At 41.9% G+C, this 22,434-nt stretch overlaps 1 protein-coding gene across 1 annotated transcript in view; it reads right to left on the bottom strand.

The window, feature by feature from the left end:
- Positions 1-17,467, bottom strand: part of LOC126234116 (probable serine/threonine-protein kinase DDB_G0282963) — a 29,537-nt gene extending 12,070 nt beyond the window's left edge. Inside the window, exons 1-2 of the mRNA XM_049942907.1 lie at positions 17,139-17,467; positions 4,252-8,104 (exon numbers count right to left, since the gene is read on the bottom strand). Of these exons, the coding sequence (XP_049798864.1) occupies positions 4,252-8,104; positions 17,139-17,467 (4,182 nt within the window). The remainder of the gene's footprint in view (positions 1-4,251; positions 8,105-17,138) is intronic.
- Positions 17,468-22,434: the final 4,967 nt, after the last annotated feature.

Here is a 22,434-nt window from a genome sequence, read left to right as displayed (position 1 = left end):
GGGATTTGATACAACTGTATTTCTTTAAATGAGTGTTCGCGACTGGAAACACAGAAACGATCAGTTTACGCGTGACACATGCTGTAGAATTTCTGTTTTAGTTTACAACAAATATTTATTCCTTACTTCGCTTTTTGGACTCTCCCGTTTCCTCTACGTTTACGCATTGGTTTCAGTTTTACTTGTTACTGCAAATACTTCCTCACTCTGCATGATTACAAATACACCACGAATGAGAATCCTGTGGTGGATGTAGTTGCGCAGGGATGAAGGTACGTTTAAGGTTTTTGGAACAAACGTTACGTATGACTCGGCCATGGCCTCTACGCTCGGGCACTGGTGCCGTCAGGCTGTCCAGGTAGGCTGTGCTCAGCACACCTCTCATTCTGTGCTCGATTACTCAGTCATGCAAAACTACCCCGCCCCAACATCAACTGCTCTACTACACACAGTTTATTGACCGACCGACAAACTTCGTAACAGTCTACACAACACACGTCCCGACCGACTACATGATTTCAGCGCCCCCCTGCTCCTAGAGCTGGTTATGACGTTCTGTTCTACGCGATTCCGCTTAGTATTCCACAGGTAAAGAATTGGGATTTGGCTTGGCTGTTCGAACTAACAAGGCCAGACAAAGCCGTGATAAAGCTGTAGGTAAAGAAATGGCTAGTGCAATGGACCAAATTCACCTACGCTTTGTTACTTACCGAGCCGAGACCCGAAGATTTTTCGGAATTACTTAAGAATGGATGAAAAATGCTTTTTCGGAGCTCCTGAACGTCGTCAAACTATAGCCACATACGATTTCTAGCCACTGGCGGAATTTACGAGGACCTCAGATTCAGCGCAATTAATCCCCAAAATTATTATCTAAAATGATTCTTGAAATCTGCATGGTGATTCATAGTTGCTTGAGGAAATATTCGTGATAAAGCAGAAGCGAAACGAAAATTAAATTATATTCCTGTAAACTTTATGAATTTATGTTCGTATGTAATAATAATATCCCCTGTAATTTCAAGAAACTCGTTTCAGATTAGGGCGACTGCTAATGGCGGCGGCGCATATTATCTAATAAATTCAGCAACATATTCATAAGAAGTGAAGCACTTAACAGTTGTTAGAAAAGTCCTTCACTTTGCTGTTCATAGCAGAACAGGCGACGATAGGTTGGATTTTTGTAACACTTCTAATAATGAACCAAGTGGATTTCATGAATAAAAGTCCGTGTACTATCTATAATTCCGTTTTTAGTTCTTACTATCGATACGTATCTGAAACGAAATAAAAATCCAATCTGTCTCTATTTAAGGTTACCCGACTTCATTTCCGGTGAGTATTGGAAGTAAAACCGAGAAACAGACAGACGACTAACCGTTATTCACAAAAGAGTGTATATTTTATTCTCTCCGTTTGCCACATGAAACTACTACAGATTCGTTAAAAATGAAAAAAGCACTTCATTTCTTACCCCTCTATTGCTATGCTGCTCGCACGGCATGTCCCACAGACATCTGAAGACTCGAAAACTTTCCAGAAACTGTCATAAAAATTTCGTCTTCCTTGCACACTGCCATGTTAGCCACATTCGGAGTGCACTGAACCCCGCGCTTAGTGACTGGGAAGGAACTGTTGTTGGGCGGCTTGCAGGACAGACTACACAATTTAACGGCGAATGGGGCCGCGGGGAGGCGGGTGTGGCTGTCTGCTAGTCTTACCTAACCAACCCACCGCAAACAAAAATCGCTCCTTAGACCAACAAGCCTACAGACGTACAGTTAGTCGGTCAACAAGCTACACACGCACAATTTATCGGTCGGTCGGTAAACTGGCGCATGTGTAGGGTAGGGTCCTTTCCTGACAGTGAGACACTATAGTAACTGAATGAGAGAAAGAGCTCGAAAATCTAGATTTCGCAGTAGCAGTTTCCGATGTCTCATAACAGGCTTCTGACTTCAGTGTTGAAGGATTTCAATACTATATGTTGCCAGGTATGTAGTATACCGAAGCAACATTACGGCAGATCACTGGCGACACACGCTGGGGAGTTACTGGCAATGCTTGAGGAAAGTTCGGTTGGGTGGCTGACCACGATTTCTCTCGGGGGTTTGCTTGTAACCTCAGAACCGTTCCTTCAAACTACTATGAAATTATCGAGTGAGATAACGCAGTGGTTAGCACACTGGACTCGCATTCGGGAGGTTGACAGTGCAAACCTGCGGCCGGCCATTTAGGTATAGGATTTCCGTAATTTCCCTAAATTGCGTACTGGAAATGCCGGGATGGTTCGTGTGAAAGGGCACGGCCGACTTCCAAGTCCACCCTTCCATAGTCCGAGCTTGTGCTCCGTCTCTAATGGCCTCGCTGTCGACAGCACGATAAACTCTAACCTCCACCCCCCAGCTACGAAATTGGAATTAATTTTTGTCCAGATCTAGGGAACCACACTTTGTCCACGGAAATTGGTGTCACTAAGAACCTGTGCTCCGTACTTTGGGAACAATGGTCCACTTTTCATCCGGAAGTCGTTAAAATTAGCGCCAGAACGAAAAGATTTATCCAGCTGCGCTGGCTATCATCAAAGACCAGGCAAAGGAAACAGGCAGCTCAGCGTCGGGAAGCAGGAAATACGGATTCGTCATCGGTTTAGGGTCTAAATGAACAATATTTGCGTATACAAGGCTGCTACACACACACACACACACACACACACACACACACACACACACACACACACACACACACACCCCAATTTATCGGATGACAGAATGACCAAATTGGTCGCAGCCTTCACACGTCCGAACCGACTGTACTCGGCGATTATAGTGCCGCCCTGTTGTTTGTTTTATCCCGCCTGATTTTTCATAAAAATAATTATGGGGTTTGCATCGGCTGTTTTAAAGGTAAGAAGGGAAAAAAAAGCAGAAAGAAAGCTGTAGGCAATGAAGTGGCCAATGCAAGGGAAGAAATACACCCATGTTCAGGCTGGGAGCTTATAATTTTCCTGATTATTTTAGAAGGGGTGAATCATGCATTTCGGAGCTGCTGGACATCACAGAACCATTCTTAAAGGAAAAATAATGCAGTCGTGAGAGAGGTGCTGAACTCCGGGGAGAGACTGTTAGCTGTATTGCGATTTCTGGTCACTGGCGGCAGACCTAAGATTCAGGACTGTCATACCACTACAATTATTAACTAAAATTATTCGTGAAACGTGCAACGAGATGTATAGTTGACTGAGTTAATACATCATGATAAATTAAAATAAATAAAACAAAAGACGTTCATGAAAACGTTTTTTAATTTACTTACGGATGTAGTACAAAGGATGACCTGCAAATTTCAGAAACTCATTTCATATTTGAATATGAAAGACTACATGTGACGGCGGCGCGCGTCATCTAGTAAATACAACAGATACGTAAGAAATGAAACATTTAGCGACTGTTAGAATTGTTGGGTTGGGTTGTTCGGGGGGAAGAGACCGAACAGCGAGGTCATCGGATTAGGGAAGGAAGTCGGCCGTGTCCTTTCAAAGGAACCATCCCGGAATTTGATTGGAGCTATTTAGGGAAATCACGGAAAACCTAAATCAGGATGGCCGAACGCAGGATTGAACCGTCGTCCTCCCGAATGCGAGTCCAGTGTGCTAACCACTGCGCCACCTCGCTCGGCGTTAGAATTGTAATAAATAAATAAAAATTGAAGAGTCCACGCTTTGGTCTACAGGGAAATTAAAATTTAAAAACAGAAATAAAGAAGATCGACAGACTCAATCTCGTGTTGCACATAGAGAAACCATTATGGAATCGTTGAAAAATGAAATAAGTGCCTCGTTTCTTGCATCTCTATTGTTATACTCCTCGCACGATGTGTCGCGAAAACATCTGCAGTCTTTGAATTTCTCTACAAACTCTGTCCTTAAGGTTTCGTCGTCCTCGGACGTCGAAATGTATATTACAACAGTATTTCATTCCGAGAGCTGTGTCAGAACAGGAGTTTTACTCATGCGGTTGGCACGTTCGCGCTACACAGGACATAAAGTCCTGGGTCAGTTGTCGACTGGTCGGAGGCGCCCGACATCCCGACAATGAAAGTTCGTCGGTCGGTCAGTCAAAACACCGACACACAGCCAATTTGTCAGGCGGTCGGCTGGTGGGGCGCCACGAGAGGCGCTGCTGTCGAGTCACGTGATCTGCCTGACGGCTGCAACGAATGATACGAACAGCTGAGGGTTATTCGTCTTACGTGATTGTCGTTGTAAAGATCGAAGTGACTGCGTTGAACTGTTGTTGTTACTGTTTGGAGGAGAGGAGTTGTTTTTTTGAGTGGAGAGTTGTTGTTGTTTTTTTTTGAGTGGAGAGTTGTTGTTGTTTTTTTTTGAGTGGAGAGTTGTTGTTGTTTTTTTTTGAGTGGAGAGTTGTTGTTGTTGTTTTTTGAGTGGAGAGTTGTTGTTGTTGTTTTTTGAGTGGAGAGTTGTTGTTGTTGTTGTTTTTTTGAGTGGAGAGTTGTTGTTGTTGTTGTTTTTTTGAGTGGAGAGTTGTTGTTGTTGTTGTTTTTTTGAGTGGAGAGTTGTTGTTGTTGTTGTTTTTTTGAGTGGAGAGTTGTTGTTGTTGTTGTTTTTTTGAGTGGAGAGTTGTTGTTGTTGTTGTTTTTTTGAGTGGAGAGTTGTTGTTGTTGTTGTTTTTTTGAGTGGAGATTTGTTGTTGTTGTTTTTTTGAGTGGAGAGTTGTTGTTGTTGTTTTTTTGAGTGGAGAGTTGTTGTTGTTGTTTTTTTGAGTGGAGAGTTGTTGTTGTTGTTTTTTTGAGTGGAGAGTTGTTGTTGTTGTTTTTTTGAGTGGAGAGTTGTTGTTGTTGTTTTTTTGAGTGGAGAGTTGTTGTTGTTGTTTTTTTGAGTGGAGAGTTGTTGTTGTTGTTTTTTTGAGTGGAGAGTTGTTGTTGTTGTTTTTTTGAGTGGAGAGTTGTTGTTGTTGTTTTTTTGAGTGGAGAGTTGTTGTTGTTGTTTTTTTGAGTGGAGAGTTGTTGTTGTTGTTGTTTTTTTGAGTGGAGAGTTGTTGTTGTTGTTGTTTTTTTGAGTGGAGAGTTGTTGTTGTTGTTGTTTTTTTGAGTGGAGAGTTGTTGTTGTTGTTGTTTTTTTGAGTGGAGAGTTGTTGTTGTTGTTGTTTTTTTGAGTGGAGAGTTGTTGTTGTTGTTGTTTTTTTGAGTGGAGAGTTGTTGTTGTTGTTGTTTTTTTGAGTGGAGAGTTGTTGTTGTTGTTGTTTTTTTGAGTGGAGAGTTGTTGTTGTTGTTGTTTTTTTGAGTGGAGAGTTGTTGTTGTTGTTGTTTTTTTGAGTGGAGAGTTGTTGTTGTTGTTGTTTTTTTGAGTGGAGAGTTGTTGTTGTTGTTGTTTTTTTGAGTGGAGAGTTGTTGTTGTTGTTGTTTTTTTGAGTGGAGAGTTGTTGTTGTTGTTGTTTTTTTGAGTGGAGAGTTGTTGTTGTTGTTGTTTTTTTGAGTGGAGAGTTGTTGTTGTTGTTGTTTTTTTGAGTGGAGAGTTGTTGTTGTTGTTGTTTTTTTGAGTGGAGAGTTGTTGTTGTTGTTGTTTTTTTGAGTGGAGAGTTGTTGTTGTTGTTGTTTTTTTGAGTGGAGAGTTGTTGTTGTTGTTGTTTTTTTGAGTGGAGAGTTGTTGTTGTTGTTGTTTTTTTGAGTGGAGAGTTGTTGTTGTTGTTGTTTTTTTGAGTGGAGAGTTGTTGTTGTTGTTGTTTTTTTGAGTGGAGAGTTGTTGTTGTTGTTGTTTTTTTGAGTGGAGAGTTGTTGTTGTTGTTGTTTTTTTGAGTGGAGAGTTGTTGTTGTTGTTGTTTTTTTGAGTGGAGAGTTGTTGTTGTTGTTGTTTTTTTGAGTGGAGAGTTGTTGTTGTTGTTGTTTTTTTGAGTGGAGAGTTGTTGTTGTTGTTGTTTTTTTGAGTGGAGAGTTGTTGTTGTTGTTGTTTTTTTGAGTGGAGAGTTGTTGTTGTTGTTGTTTTTTTGAGTGGAGAGTTGTTGTTGTTGTTGTTTTTTTGAGTGGAGAGTTGTTGTTGTTGTTGTTTTTTTGAGTGGAGAGTTGTTGTTGTTGTTGTTTTTTTGAGTGGAGAGTTGTTGTTGTTGTTGTTTTTTTGAGTGGAGAGTTGTTGTTGTTGTTGTTTTTTTGAGTGGAGAGTTGTTGTTGTTGTTGTTTTTTTGAGTGGAGAGTTGTTGTTGTTGTTGTTTTTTTGAGTGGAGAGTTGTTGTTGTTGTTGTTTTTTTGAGTGGAGAGTTGTTGTTGTTTTTTTGAGTGGAGAGTTGTTGTTGTTTTTTTGAGTGGAGAGTTGTTGTTGTTTTTTTGAGTGGAGAGTTGTTGTTGTTTTTTTGAGTGGAGAGTTGTTGTTGTTTTTTTGAGTGGAGAGTTGTTGTTGTTTTTTTGAGTGGAGAGTTGTTGTTGTTTTTTTGAGTGGAGAGTTGTTGTTGTTTTTTTGAGTGGAGAGTTGTTGTTGTTTTTTTGAGTGGAGAGTTGTTGTTGTTTTTTTGAGTGGAGAGTTGTTGTTGTTTTTTTGAGTGGAGAGTTGTTGTTGTTTTTTTGAGTGGAGAGTTGTTGTTGTTTTTTTGAGTGGAGAGTTGTTGTTGTTTTTTTGAGTGGAGAGTTGTTGTTGTTTTTTTGAGTGGAGAGTTGTTGTTTTTTTGAGTGGAGAGTTGTTGTTTTTTTGAGTGGAGAGTTGTTGTTTTTTTGAGTGGAGAGTTGTTGTTTTTTTGAGTGGAGAGTTGTTGTTTTTTTGAGTGGAGAGTTGTTGTTTTTTTGAGTGGAGAGTTGTTGTTTTTTTGAGTGGAGAGTTGTTGTTTTTTTGAGTGGAGAGTTGTTGTTTTTTTGAGTGGAGAGTTGTTGTTTTTTTGAGTGGAGAGTTGTTGTTTTTTTGAGTGGAGAGTTGTTGTTTTTTTGAGTGGAGAGTTGTTGTTTTTTTGAGTGGAGAGTTGTTGTTTTTTTGAGTGGAGAGTTGTTGTTTTTTTGAGTGGAGAGTTGTTGTTTTTTTGAGTGGAGAGTTGTTGTTTTTTTGAGTGGAGAGTTGTTGTTTTTTTGAGTGGAGAGTTGTTGTTTTTTTGAGTGGAGAGTTGTTGTTTTTTTGAGTGGAGAGTTGTTGTTTTTTTGAGTGGAGAGTTGTTGTTTTTTTGAGTGGAGAGTTGTTGTTTTTTTGAGTGGAGAGTTGTTGTTTTTTTGAGTGGAGAGTTGTTGTTTTTTTGAGTGGAGAGTTGTTGTTTTTTTGAGTGGAGAGTTGTTGTTTTTTTGAGTGGAGAGTTGTTGTTTTTTTGAGTGGAGAGTTGTTGTTTTTTTGAGTGGAGAGTTGTTGTTTTTTTGAGTGGAGAGTTGTTGTTTTTTTGAGTGGAGAGTTGTTGTTTTTTTGAGTGGAGAGTTGTTGTTTTTTTGAGTGGAGAGTTGTTGTTTTTTTGAGTGGAGAGTTGTTGTTTTTTTGAGTGGAGAGTTGTTGTTTTTTTGAGTGGAGAGTTGTTGTTTTTTTGAGTGGAGAGTTGTTGTTTTTTTGAGTGGAGAGTTGTTGTTTTTTTGAGTGGAGAGTTGTTGTTTTTTTGAGTGGAGAGTTGTTGTTTTTTTGAGTGGAGAGTTGTTGTTTTTTTGAGTGGAGAGTTGTTGTTTTTTTGAGTGGAGAGTTGTTGTTTTTTTGAGTGGAGAGTTGTTGTTTTTTTGAGTGGAGAGTTGTTGTTTTTTTGAGTGGAGAGTTGTTGTTTTTTTGAGTGGAGAGTTGTTGTTTTTTTGAGTGGAGAGTTGTTGTTTTTTTGAGTGGAGAGTTGTTGTTTTTTTGAGTGGAGAGTTGTTGTTTTTTTGAGTGGAGAGTTGTTGTTTTTTTGAGTGGAGAGTTGTTGTTTTTTTGAGTGGAGAGTTGTTGTTTTTTTGAGTGGAGAGTTGTTGTTTTTTTGAGTGGAGAGTTGTTGTTTTTTTGAGTGGAGAGTTGTTGTTTTTTTGAGTGGAGAGTTGTTGTTTTTTTGAGTGGAGAGTTGTTGTTTTTTTGAGTGGAGAGTTGTTTTTTGGGAGTGGAGAGGAGGCGTTGTTTTTTGGGAGTGGAGAAGAGGCGTTGTTTTTTGGGAGTGGAGAGGTGGTGTTTTTTCTTTTTGGAGAGGAGGAGGAGTTGTTTTTGAGTGTGAGTGGAGAGGAGGAGGAGTTGTTTTTGAGTGTGAGTGGAGAGGAGGAGGAAGAGTTGTTGTTTTTGAGTGTGAGTGAAGAGGAGGAGGAGTTGTTGTTTTTGAGTGTGAGTGAAGAGGAGGAGGAGGAGGAGGAGGAGTTGTTTTTGAGTGTGAGTGAAGAGGAGGAGGAGGAGGAGTAGTTGTTTTTGAGTGTGAGTGGAGAGGAGGAGTAGTTGTTTTTGAGTGTGAGTGGAGAGGAGGAGTAGTTTTTGAGTGTGAGTGGAGAGGAGGAGTAGTTTTTGAGTGTGAGTGGAGAGGAGGAGTAGTTGTTTTTGAGTGTGAGTGGAGAGGAGGAGTAGTTGTTGTTTTTGAGTGTGAGTGGAGAGGAGGAGTAGTTTTTGAGTGTGAGTGGAGAGGAGGAGTAGTTGTTGTTTTTGAGTGGGAGTGGAGAGGAGGAGTAGTTGTTTTTGAGTGGGAGTGGAGAGGAGGAGTAGTTGTTGCTGGTTTCGAGTGGAGAGGAGTTTCGCATCAAGTTAACAGCCATGGTAAGTGATCTGATATTTCTTGTAAATTGTTTTTTGCAGGGATGTTAAGTTTTAAGAAAATGTCAGTGTTCCTGTTTTAGTTGTTCGTGTAAACATGTTATGCATGTAAAATAAAAATTGCCGATATTTGGATACATTTAACTCATTTAAACTTCCCTCTAACACAACTTGTATAATAGCTTGCTCATTGCGAATATTTTTTTACAGTAAAAATCAGCCATTTAAACTATTTTGGCTGTTTCGACTCTATAGATTTTTTTTTCCCAGCGGTGGCTGCGCTGTTAATTTTTGCATTAGAGGTTTTCCTTCCGTCATCTGACTTCAGATTTCGTATCCATCCAACTCGAAAAGCTCTGGGTGAAGGGTGTGAGAATAAAAGTTTGGAAACCCACCAAACGTCGCATAATACGTTTTCAGAATATTCAAGAAGAGGACAGGGAATGCAAATAAAATTCAATTGGAAGGAGGCACAGCATTGGTCGTTGCTGAGGTTGCTCAGTTTGTGATAGCTCTAAGCTTGTTGATACCAGTGCCGACCAATTTTAATTGTATATTACAGCACTGAGGATGGTCACTAAGTGACCGAAAATCGATTTTGCGGATAATAAAACAAAAAAATACGACCAGTGCTGTCTCCTTCCAATTGTATCCACTATCTGGTCGTGGTGCACAGAACAATCCATGGAGTCGCCAATCAAATAAAATTCGTTGTCTGTGATAAGGAAATTTACGAGCAGGTCATTGCTTCCTGCAGTGGGAGAAGTTGTCTGTGATAAGTTTCCAGCAACTATTTCTACCAATAACGGACGATTCTTTCCAATAATCTAGTGTGTTTTCTTGTTAGTATTTGGCCGTTGTTAGTGGTTGATAGGTGTCGTCATCGGTTTACCATTGTTGGTTGGTCATATTTTTTGTACTATGTCTGGAGAGTTTTCGTTTTACTGTGGCCTTCTTGTTAGATACGGTAAGTGAAGGTTTACGTAACGGGTTTTTACGATTTCAGTGTGTTTGTTTTTGTCACTATGGGCTTACTTTTTTCTGCCATAATGACCAAGTGAAATATGCGGTATCGGTTTTAGATGTGTGTGGGGTATCTGGTATCTAGGGTTTCGTTCTAGAAATACAGGTCAAGTGAAGTTACAATGCCACTGGTTTTGGTTTTGCGTATTTGGATTGTGCAAACTGTGCAGAATTTCGTGTGCTAGATTTTTGTGTTAATATTGGTCTGGTAAGGTGGTGTTATTCTTACAGTCTTTTGTCCCCACCGAGAATTTGTACTTCTCGTGGTTGGCCCGTTAATTAGAGTTTTTAGTAATTATTGCGCATGTTACTTCAGTTTGTTCGCGGATGCAATGAGTGGCACTATGAGGGACATATTTATGCTTGAAACCCAGATTGCCGGTATTTTCGTATCATGAGTCAAAGCAGGCAGGTGGGATCGCAACCCTTCGGTAATCCCGTAAACAGTGCTATGAATTTTGTCATCTACTGAACTCACTCAGTGTTGTAACTCAATGAATTGCATCTATTCTGATTCCGTTATAATAAACAGTAAAACTACACTGATTCATAAAAGAATGTTTACATCCTGCTGCTTTTAGCACAAGGTTTGCAGTTGTTCAGGGATTATACGCTCTCGTGTTCTATGCTGGAGTGAAAGTAACGGTTGCTGCTCTACTAGACGAAAGATACGTTCTAGACGTTGAAGAAAACGGAGGGGGGATGGAAGCGACTGCCGATTTGCTTCGATACACAGCTCTCAAGGGACTTGTTCGAAGAGTTCATAATGAGTAGAAAGATAGTGCAAATCAGAATTTGTTTCCTTCCATTGGAACTTTGAAGGAAGGATCTCTTAGGAAAAACGTGAACTTAAAAGGGAAAAATAAGCCTCACGGTACACCAAATATAATTCTTAGAACCTTAGCAATATGCTAGAATGCCTCACATGAAGTGAAAGAAGCCCAGTATTTTGTTCTAATGTTTGAAGAGTCAAAAGGGTTTTCGAAAACTGAGAAAATAGTCCTTCGGTGCTGTTTAGGTGGTAACGTATACGAAGCGTTCCTAGTCTTCGAACCTGTAAAAACTTGGTCGCTTGTTCTTCGCCGGCCTACATTAACACGTTCGCTGCGGCTGACGCTTATAAGCGTTTCCGCGATCAACACGCCAGAGCGGCTGACGCTCATAAGCGTTGCCGCGATCAGCAAGCCAGTGCGGGTAACACTTATAAGCGGTGCGCTCGCTAGCTGAGTTCTCACTAGGGGAGGTCGCCAACTGGGACACGCCGATTTCGTCCAAATTGTTTCTAGAAAGAGGTGGGACTCCACATAACGTGCCCGAAATATTTCGCCTGAGTTGGCCATAGGAAAGGAGAACATGCTCTCGAAAGTTGTTCCGATAGCACTATAGGAGGCTATACCTTATTTAGCGCTCTGTTCGTCGTTATTGGCGTAGAGTAATGGTCAAGCGCATTGCTCACGAAACAGGCGACTTGGGATCAATCCCAGGTCCGTCCTGATTTTTTTTTCTCATTTTTATTTTACTTCGTATCTTCAGAGTGTTCGGTTATTTACGGTAGATGTATATTTCTATCGTCAAGTCAAAAATCTAATTAAAAGATTACAAAGTGCCCCTGAATAACTCCAACAACAGCGAGAGGTATCATCAAGAGAAGATGCAATTAAAATACATTCGACCGTGCTGCATCAATTCAGTGCTCTTGTGGACACCCCTATGATCTAGTACGCTTGGTTTGCATCCAAACTATTAGAGGAAACACCTTAGTTTTAAAACTTGAATTAAGTGTGCTTTCCAATGAAGCATGTTGCAGAGAAATGTAACTGCTCAAACAATGCCTTCATAAAATGTGCCTAGAGTGAAACATATATGTTTCACATGTTTCTATGATATGTCACCATAAAAATGGCCAAACTTCTACTGTCGTAATGAATAAAAAGTAGCGCACGTAATCACAAGAATCTTTAAAATCTTTATTTTCATTAAAACTTTCGCCTAGTTATATAAATATACTACTTGAATGTATTTAAATTCTACGGTAAATAGTTGAAAAATCTGACGAAACCAAGGAAAATAAGAATGAAAACAATTGAAAAAAATTAGGAAGCACCTGGGATTGATTCCAGGTCGACTGTTTCGTGAGCAATGCGCTTGACCATTACGCTACGCCGTCAACATGTTCGCTGCGGCTGACGCATATAAGCGGCGCGTTCACTAGCAGAGTTCTCAGTTTGTTCGGCTGTGCACTCGTGTTAGTTCAAGTAACCAACAACATATCACGTAACGTGTTCCTGTCTGCAGTTGTGTGTTTTCGTTTTTTGTCGTCTGTGTTGTGCATTGTTTGCAATGGCGGCGACTGAACCGACACCGGGGCCTTAGAACGCGAAAAAGTGTAGGAAGAGTGACCAATATACTGACCATGAGTTACTACGTGTGTTAGAAGATAGTGATGTAGAGTTCAGAGAGGACGAACCAGATGAGGGTGACTGGCATTTGGAGACTGCAGAAACAGACCACAGTGATGACAGTGTGGAAGCAGAACTGTCCAGTATGTTTCGTGACAGTTCGGAATCGGACGATACGGGCGACGATGATGAGGAAATCGCCGACGATAAAGAACCAGCGCTCGCAGAGGTAAGCAAACCAGGTGTTACGTGGCATGAAGAACCACATGGGATGCAGTATCACCCGTTTACGAAAGCAGAATGTTTGCTGATGAAGCCTGCTGGCAATACGCCAATGGATTTCTTTAGGCTACTGGTTACAGATGACATACTGCAGCTCATAGTTGACGAAACAAATGATAACGCACGGAATATATTTGCGAGCGCAAATACACAAGAGGGCTCTAGAATTAGTAATTGGAAACCCGTAAGTATAGAAGAAATACTTGTCTTCCTGGGGATTTCATTACATATGGGTAATGTCAAATGTGCCCGACTACAAGACTACTGGAAGAGGGATCCGCTGTTCGAAAGTAAAGGAATAACGATGAGTATGAGCAGAGACAGATATTTGCTGATCTTACGCGCATTGCATTTTGCAAAAAATCCAGAGTCAGGAGAACCGAAACCAAATGATCGACTGTATAAGATACGCCCTATATTGAATTATTTCAACAACAAAATGTGTAATGTGTATTATCCAGGTAGGGATCTCTCTTTAGATGAATCAATGATTCTTTGGAGGGGACGATTGTCATTTAGACAATACATAAAAAACAAAAGAAATAAGTATGGCATCAAATTGTACATGCTAAATAACCCAGACGGCTTCATCAATAAATGCGCTGTGTACACGGGGATGCGTGGTGATATGGGGGGAAAAGGGCATGCTGAAAAGATAGTATTGCATTTGTTAGAAGAGAAGGTGAATGTTGGCCATCACATTTACATGGACAATTTTTACAACAGCTTTGCCTTAGCTAAAACCCTGTTGAATGCAAAAACACATTGCACCGGGACACTAAGGGTAAATAGGAAAAATACCCCTAAAGACGTGGTATGCGCCAAGCTGGGGAAAGGGGACACCATAGCACGATATTCGGACGGGGTAATGATCGGCAAATGGAAGGATAGACGAGAGGTCTCCTATATTTCCACAGAATACCCCAATACAATGGAACGTGTGCAGAATGCACGCCAGCAAATAGTCGCGAAACCACTGCCAATTATCTGATATAATAGTTGTATGTCTGGGACCGATAGGCAGGACCAGATGTTGTCTTATTATTTATGTGAACGAAAGACAATCCGCTGGCCAAAGAAACTAGTCTTCCATGTAGTTGACATGCTAATGTTCAATGCACATTACCTATATAATAAATACTCAGGGCATAATATGACTTTGTATGATTATAGAATACAAATAATAAAGGGACTACTTCCACCAATGGACGTTACAAAAGGTGTGCGTAACAAATGTAAAGACACACATGTTGTGCAAAAGCGGGACGCAACGGAAGGGACGAAGCAAGTTATGCGGAAGCGATGTAAAACGTGCGCGGCACGGGGCAAGCGTACGGATACACCATACGTGTGTATAACGTGTCCAAACCAACCTGGATTCTGTTTGAACTGCTGCACAATTACACATCCATAAGGTAATGGGACGTCGTATCTACAGAGGAAGATCTGTTTGTGTTTGATTTGTAAAGTGTTTGCTTTATTTGATAGCCATGTAAATATAGTTACATTGGTTGCTCAGAATATGATGTTTCTGTACAGTACCGTATGTGGACTTATTTGTGGTTTGCTATAAAAACATCACCTCTACACCTTGAAAACGTATTTGTTACTAGCTGCAGTGCCCGGCGTTGCCCGGGTGTGTATTCATTCCTGTCTTATTTTAGTCCATCTGCTTCTTCTCTCTCTGTCCATCGCCTCCTGTTCTATCGCTATCTATTTTCCATTCATCTCAGTTCCGTTTTCACACAGGTCAATCTTCATGACATAATATTTCCTGTACTATGTGTCCCACAAGAATATAATTTTCCATGTACCCCGGGAAGAATATTAGGAAACTGCAAAATGAGTTGCGAATGGAGTTGGTATTACAGACGTAATACATTACAACCACATGCATAGTGGGACGGATTTTCGTGCGTTTCATAGCTTTGACGTCATATCTCCTGTACTACGTGTCATACTATGATATAATTTCAAAGCTACATTTAGTGGTATATATGCATATCCTCTGCAAAATTCGTCGCGAATAGCTTTAGTAGTAATGACATAATAAATAGAAATCCCAAACCTGATGTTGCGGTTATTCAAGAACAGAATTGTTTATGACGTCATATCTCCTGAACTATATATCGTAAGTAGTTTTTGCTACCATAGCAAATGATTCATTACCTTAGAGAAGATTTGTACCAAATTTGATTGAAATCGGTGTACTAGTTTAGGAGCACATGTGGAATATCGTCACATGATGCGGCCGTTTTTGACGAATTACATTGTTCATGACGTCATATCTCCTGACGTATGTGTCGTATGTGGTTCTTACCCCTACAGTGATAGTTTTCCGATAATAGGAATATGTGTACCAAGTTTCGTTGAAATCGGTCCAGTAGGAGGAGATGTGGAACATACATACATACACATACAGTCATTTTTATAATATGTATATATTTGTGATTGGGTTTCCATAGCACCACATTGCAGACGAGTCCTGTTTCTTTTTCTTCGTTTTATAAATCTTTTGGTGTTTTCCGACTAATTCTTTTTCAATGGAGTGGATTTGTCACTTGTGTGAATTGCATTTTCTGTCCAGTTAGCAATACAATAAATAAATAAGGGGCTTTGTTAGAATTGTTTGCAATAAATGCATGTAACGCTTATAAGCGACAGACAGCAGGCAGCATTTATCACATGATCGGCATGCAGCTAAAGTGTACTTGTATTTCTATATCTAGCACCTCTTCCGCAGACGTTATATTCGTTGCCAATATTACGTTCGTGCACAACATGAATTTGTCGCAAAACTAGACATTAGTCTTGCGATCAAAATTTAGGCGTGTTCATAATTTGTATTCAGCCAGGTATGGATTACGAAATATAAATTCCAGCAGTATCTTATTATAACTTGAAACTGCTGACTTCCCTTGCAGAACAAAGTTTTATTCATCCATAAGAATTATGAAAAGATACAGTGGCGAGCTAAGTCGGTAACTATGTAGAGTTATTTCCTCGAAATAAAAATCATAGAAGGCCGTGCGGCTGCAAAGAGAAGTGATTGCAGCGCTCCTGGCAGCTAGCCCCGAACTGTTTTGACTGAGTGGAACGCTGCGCCTCTGGTAGCCAGCGTACGAACTCCAAACGAATCAGCTGGCGGCATCTAGTTTATTCGCCACAAACTTACAGGTTTCGCAGGGCTATGATTTCAGCTCTCAGCGCACGTGCGCTTACAAGCGTCCGCCTCGCGCGTTAGCGGCTCGCACTGGCGACCGCAGCGAACGTGTTAAGAAAAAACTACCAACCGTAATTTAAATTTCTGTTGCACAGTCACATGACGGAGCTGCACCTACGAGTGATTTTTATGCACGTATTCAAGCTGTTTTAAGCAAAGAAATTCCATAAGCCACCTACACACACTATCATCCTTATAAGGATGAGGCTGTTGCCTGTTGCGACCTTTCAAACTAACTTCATACCCATCTTATTGCAGGCCTTCCAATATCTCCCATTCCGCTTGTAGTTCACAATCGTATGAGGAATTCTCTGACCTGGAATTCTCATGAAGTTTTCCTCCCAATCTTCACGATACTAACTTTTTCATTCATGCTGGAAATATCTCTCTTCTAATTCTTCGTTTTTAATCATATCTTCTTGTCCAGCCCTTGTCTTTCTTAGGAACCCCATCTCTGCTGTTTGAATTTTATTTTGTTGTCTTTTGTGGTAAACTTTAGATTGTGTAGGATAACACCGGAACCGCCGTTACTTTATAGAATAGCACGACTGTTTCTCTTTGTGCTTTATAAGCCAGTGTTCTGCTAGCGGTGCCACAGAGCTTGAAATTTCTGTATTTTCAATATCAGGGTCCAAATCAAAACTTACAGCGCAGCCTAAATATGAGTTCAGACACTTGTTCTAAAACTGAATTGTCCAAAACAATTTTTGACCTGACTTGTGATTTTCCTCAGAATGCCATTATTTTTTTGTTACTAGAAATTCTTGTTGAGGGCTTTCATGACCTCGTATGCACATTGCTGTCTGGAATGTACATCGTGTTCTAAGACGTTTATGAATGGGTCCCATGACTTAGTGTGCTTTGCACAATTGTTGGGCAGCATTCCGCTTTGTTTCGTACGTCTGCAAACTTTCTGACGTTTTAATCGGTAGAAACTTCAGACAAGCTGTGTGTTGTTCTTTAATCGCTTCTTCAATTTCTGTGTTCCAAATTGAGTGGTTTTCCCCATCTATTTTCTTCTTTCTACCAAGTGCTTCTAGGGCTTCAACGATGCCGGTTTTGATATTTCATTCTACATCGATGTGTTTGTTGACTGGTAATAAAGCAAGCTTTCATTGGAGTCAGTACTGATGAAGTTTCCTAATACTGTATTCCGACAGATGTATTTTGAACAACTCGTGGTGTCGTTTCTTTAGGAGTTTGTCTCCTTCCATTTTGGCAGTAGCCTTATCTTACTGAGTAGATGGAAGTGGTCACTACCTATGTCTCATCCTCTATAAACATGTGTATCTCATCAGATTCTTCATTGTATCATTAATCAGAGTGTAGTCAATCACAGACAATCTTCGTGCACTTCATGTTAACTTGTTACTGTCTGTCTGTAAAATGTCTTAGTAATTTTAAAATTGTTGGAGAGAACCGTGCGTAGTTCATTTCCGTTATTATCAAGCGTCTTTTCTCCAAATAAGCCTGATATTACTGGTGTAGGTACATTTCCAACTGTTGCATTAAAATCACCAGCGATGGTGTCATGTTGATTTTTATTTACTTTCTGAGGATCATCGTAAAAGGTGTCAGGATCATTCTTTCCTCCTCTGGGCTGTAGACAGCTTTTACTGTTAGATGATCTCTTGGAATTTGGAATCTGTCATTATTTATGAGGCTGAATTCTCGAATCTGCCCTCTCCCTTTATCATTGACTGAAATTGCCACTCCAGCACTAGCTCGTTTTCTTTGCGTGACGCCACTGTAAGCTAACGTGCAGTCCGTCAGATCTTTTTTTCTCTTAGTTTCTGTTGTTGCAGTGTATACTTCCCTGTCCTTGGGTACTTGGTGTAGCTTGTTTTCTGTGTTGGTCAGTCCTCTAACATTCCACATTGCGAAAGACACACCATCTGCGCACGTTAAGTCACGTGATGGGGCTGCCGCCTCTTGCCTCATTTTCTGTCGGGGTTGTCTGGCTTGGGAAGCTGGGTGCACAGCGCCCTTAGAGCCCTCCCTGCCCTATGTATGAACCATAACTTAGTCTCGGTATGGTGAAATGTCGGCCATAGATATTTTGACACTGCAGTACTGTTTTTGCGAGTGATTCGGCAGCACATTTAACTTTTGATTCAAAAATGGGAAAGAAGATTTCTGAAATAGAATTTAAAAAGCGACACTAAATATGTGTGTCAGTATGGTTCACGAATGGCTTTGAAGTAGACAATTTAACTCTGCTGAACATTCAGGCAGAAAATTCGGAACGAGCTGCAGAAGCATCAACGTTTAGTGCAGAAGTTTTCATTTGTCTGTTCACAAGTTTCCTAGAAAAGTGTAAGTTACTACTAAATTCCCTTCAGGGGCTCGACTGTTACATTGTTGCCGTAATCTTATTAGGAGTAAATCAGATTATTTTTAACCAAATGTGTGGATCAGACTAAGGTTTCACTTACGAATGGAAAGAAAATGGTGGGTAGATGTGGCAACAAAATAGGTGCTGATATTCCCATAGTTTCATGTTCTTTTGAAGGGTTACGAAGTTGCCAAAACGTCTTGGGGAATATGTAGGTGAAATGGCGAATAAGAATGACCTTTCAAGATTTCGCTGTCAGTAGGGTGTGTGCATGGATACTAGAAGGCACGGCAGGGATCACGAGGTGTATTCCACACTAGCGAGCAGCACCGCCGGCGTCGAAGTGGACCCGGCCAGCGCTCAGCAGCCCGGGACTGCCACTGTGTTCTGTGTTGTAATTGCGTTTTCGAGCGAAAACATGGTTGCTTGCGTCAATTTTAATTTTTATTAGAGACTGGTGATTGAATACAGAGCTACGGCGTAATTATCGGCGAGTTGAGGGATTTCTAGAGTAAGTTCTTCAGTGAAAAATAATGATTCGCTACGAGCCCTAGAAGCGGTGAGACAAAAAGAAAATAGATAAGTGCTTGAAACTTGCAGATCCGCTTCCAGTTGAAAATGCTCTTGTGGGTTGCGATTACGGAAGAGATTTGAAAAGAACTGTTGACTACTCGTTCAAAATGCAGGTAGACTGATGCTGTTCCAATTCTAAAACTATCCACTGCTGATTCAGGCCGTAGTAATGAGCCGAATTAACGAATAACGAAGAAATTGCTACTAGACAAAACGTTAACCACGAACACGCACTGCTGTGTGACTGTCAATGCGGGCCTACGCAAACAATTAGAAATTGTTAAAATAGAAATAAAGGATTTTCAGACAAAAGAATACAGGATATAGCACTGAGCTACGGAAATTAAAACACATTCAAAAGGTGATCCATGGTTCTTTCTGTATCAACAACTGTTCATGGAAGGACAGCGTACTAACTGGTCATTTGAAGATATTGCATAGGACGCGAATGTACGTGGCCTATCTTATGTAACGTTAGCTTTTCTCTGATCTTTCCTGGAATGTTTCACAAGGGCACGCATTTTCTTCAGAATCAGAGCTATCAACAAGAAAAAATGCATTGATAGTAAGTGAACTGAGAGAAGACAAAACTGAAAAATAAAAGGTTATGTTATAACCTTCCACAATAGCGAAGAAGCTTAATACAGTTATGGTTTAAAATGACAATATAGGGGTGTTCTTCGTACCACAGATTTGGGGTCTAAGGCTGTGTGGGCCTTTTTTTAAATCTTTATTCATCAAAAAGATTAGTGGGTCCTGTCCGCGGCTCGTGGTCTTGCGGTAGCTTTCTCGCTTCCGCGCACAGGGTCCCGGGTTCGATTCCCAGCGGGATCAGGGATATTCTCTGCCTCGAGATGACTGGGTGTTGTATGTTTTTCATCATAATTTCATCCTCATTCACTCGCAAGTCGCCGTGGTGGCGTTAAAGAACTTGTGGAGCGGCGGCCGAACCGCCCCGCAAGGGGACTCCCGGCCACCAGTGCCGTACGCTCATAATTGGGTCCTAATTACACACAATGTACCGATTACCAAGCAGCATTTACTATTCTTTTATCTACTAAATATTAACTACAGGATGGAAAGCTAGGTACTCTATGTTCAAGCCTACTATTCAACCTACTATGCTTTTTTTTTGGTTGTGGTTTTAGGGCGCAAAACTTCTATGGTCATTAGCGCCCAGCCCGTGACGTAGGAAACAGTAAAAAACCGAAATTGAAAACCAGCAGCAATGGGAACAAAGTCATAAAATTGCAGAAACTAAAAGCAGAAGGAATGTTTAAAAATCCACTACAGAAAGGGGTGGTTGTCCCCAAAAAAGCTTCAAATGACTGACTTAATTTCACTGTCACTGGAGAACGCGGTCGGCTGAGCGTGTGTCATCTGCTAAAATCGACGATAGATCAGGCGATAGCTGTAGACGGGAGCGTAACGGATTAAAATTGGGGCATTCAATTAAAAGGTGTCTTACCGTCCACAGCTGAGAGCAGTGGGGACAGAGTGGGGGCGGATCGCCGCTTAAAAGATGTCGATGGCTAAAAAGACAGTGCCCTATCCGGAGTCTAGCTAAAATTACCTCCTCCAGACGACGCGTTCGGGAGGAAGAGGTCCAAGCGCAAGGAAGGGCTTTCACTTCCCGCAATTTATTTCGGGGAAGTGTTGACCAATGCGCATGCCATAAATAAGCAACTTTGCGACATAAACCGCTCCGTAGATCGGTGAAGGGAAGCGACTGAATAGCTGGCCGAGGAAGAGAGACTGCAGCATTGGCCGCTATATCGGCCGCCTCATTCCCACAGATACCAGCGTGTCCCGGGAACCAGAGGAACGCCACCGAGACGCCCCCCAGGTGGAGCAAGCGCAGACAGTCCTGAATCCGGTGAACCAGAGGGTGCACAGGGTGAAGAGCTTGGAGACTGAGGAGAGAGCTGAGAGAATCTGAGCAGATTACGTACTGTACCCGCTGATGGCGGCGGATGTAGTGGACAACCTGGAGGACACCGTAAAGCTCCGCACTATACACCGAACACTGGTCGGGAAGCCGAAAGTGATTTGGGGTGTCGCCAACAATATAGGCACTCCCTACACCTAACGATGTTTTCGAGCCGTCGGTGTAAATAAATGTGGCGTCCGTCATTTGTGCACATAGAGCAGCAAATGCCCGACGATAAACAAGTGTAGGGGTACCATCCTTGGGAAATCGACAAAGGTCACGGAGCAGGCAGGTCCGGGGACGGAGCCAACGCGGTGCTGTACCCCAATTTGTCAAGAAGGTTTTAGAAAAGAGGAAGGAGAGAGAGTGGAGCAGTTGACGGAAGCGGACTCCCGGGGGTAGTAGGGAGGAGGAGCGGCCTGCATACCCTACATCAAGGGAGGCGTCGAAAAAAGGTCATGGGCTGGATTAGCAGGCATGGAAGACAGATGGCTAGCATAACGACTCAGGAGGACTGCTCGCCGATTGGACAGCGGAGGTTCAGCAGTCTCAGCATAAAGGCTTTCCACAGGGCTAGTGTAAAAAGCTCCAGACACTAAACGTAATCCACGGTGGTGGATAGAGTCGAGACGCCGAAGAATAGACGGCCGAGCAGAGGAGTAGACTATGCTTCCATAATCCAATTTCGAGCGCACTAAGGCGCGATAGAGGCGGAGAAGGATCACTCGGTCCGCTCCCCAGGAGGTACCATTCAGGACACGGAGGGTGTTAAGGGATCGCAGACAGCGAGCTGAAAGATAGGAAACGTGGGAGGACCAGCACAGTTTTCTGTCAAACATAAGACCCAAGAATTTAGTGACGTCTGAAAACGGAAGGTTGACAGGACCTAGATGTAAGGAGGGCGGAAGAAACTCCTTACGTCGCCAAAAATTAACACAAACGGTCTTACTGGGTGAGAAACGGAAGCCGGTTTCGATGCTCCACGAGTGGAGGCGATCGAGACATCCTTGAAGACGTCGTTCAAGAAGGCTTGACCGTTGAGAGCTGTAGTAGATCGCAAAATCTTCCACAAAGGGGGAGCCCGAGACATCAGGAAGGAGACAATCCATAATTGGATTTATGGCGATGGCAAACAGTACAACACTCAGCATGGAGCCTGGGGTACCTCGTTTTATTGGGAGAAAGTACGGGAGAGAGTAGTGTTCACCCGCACCCTAAATGTGCGCTCTGCCATAAATTCGCGAAGAAAAAGGGGCAGCCGGCCTCGAAAGCCCCAAGAGAACAGTGTGCGGAGGATGCCTGTCCTGCAACAGGTATCGTATGCTCTCTCTATATCAAAAAATATCGCTACTGTTTGGCGTTTCCGGAGAAAATTGTTCATGATATAAGTGGAGAGAGCAGCTGCGGGATTGCAGCCACCAAGCTAAACGGTAATTCACCATACGCTCCAAAACCTTACAGACACTACTCGTGAGAGAAATGGGGCGATAGCTAGATGGGAGATGTTTGTCCTTTCCAGGTTTCCGAACGGGAACGACAATAGCTTCCCGCCACCGTCTGGGAAAGGTACTGTCGCTTCAAATTCGATTATAAAGGCGAAGGAGGTAACGCAGACTATGGGTTGATAAATGCAGCAACCTTTGGACATGGATACCATCCGGTCCTGGGGCGGAGGAGCGAGATGAAGAGAGGGCATGTTGGAGTTCCCGCATGGAGGAAACAGTATTGTAGCTTTCGTGATTTTGAGAAGAGAAAGCAAGATGTCGCACTTCCGCTGCACGTTTCTTCGGGAGAAACGCTGGCGGGTAATTTGAAGAGCTCGAAATCGCAGCAAAGTGCTGACCCAATGAGTTATAAATTGTGATGGGGTCCACGAAGGTATCATGCGCGACAGTGAGCCCAGAGACCGGGGAGAAACTAGGCGCGCCTGAGAACCGTGGAGGGAGTGAAGGTGTTGAAGGAGCTAATAAAGAATTTCCAGCTTGCCTTCTTGCTATCGCGGATGAC

This window comes from Schistocerca nitens, chromosome 1 (assembly GCF_023898315.1).
Source record: "Schistocerca nitens isolate TAMUIC-IGC-003100 chromosome 1, iqSchNite1.1, whole genome shotgun sequence".
NCBI lineage: Eukaryota > Metazoa > Arthropoda > Insecta > Orthoptera > Acrididae > Schistocerca > Schistocerca nitens.
This window is presented reverse-complemented; position numbering and strand designations above follow the sequence as displayed.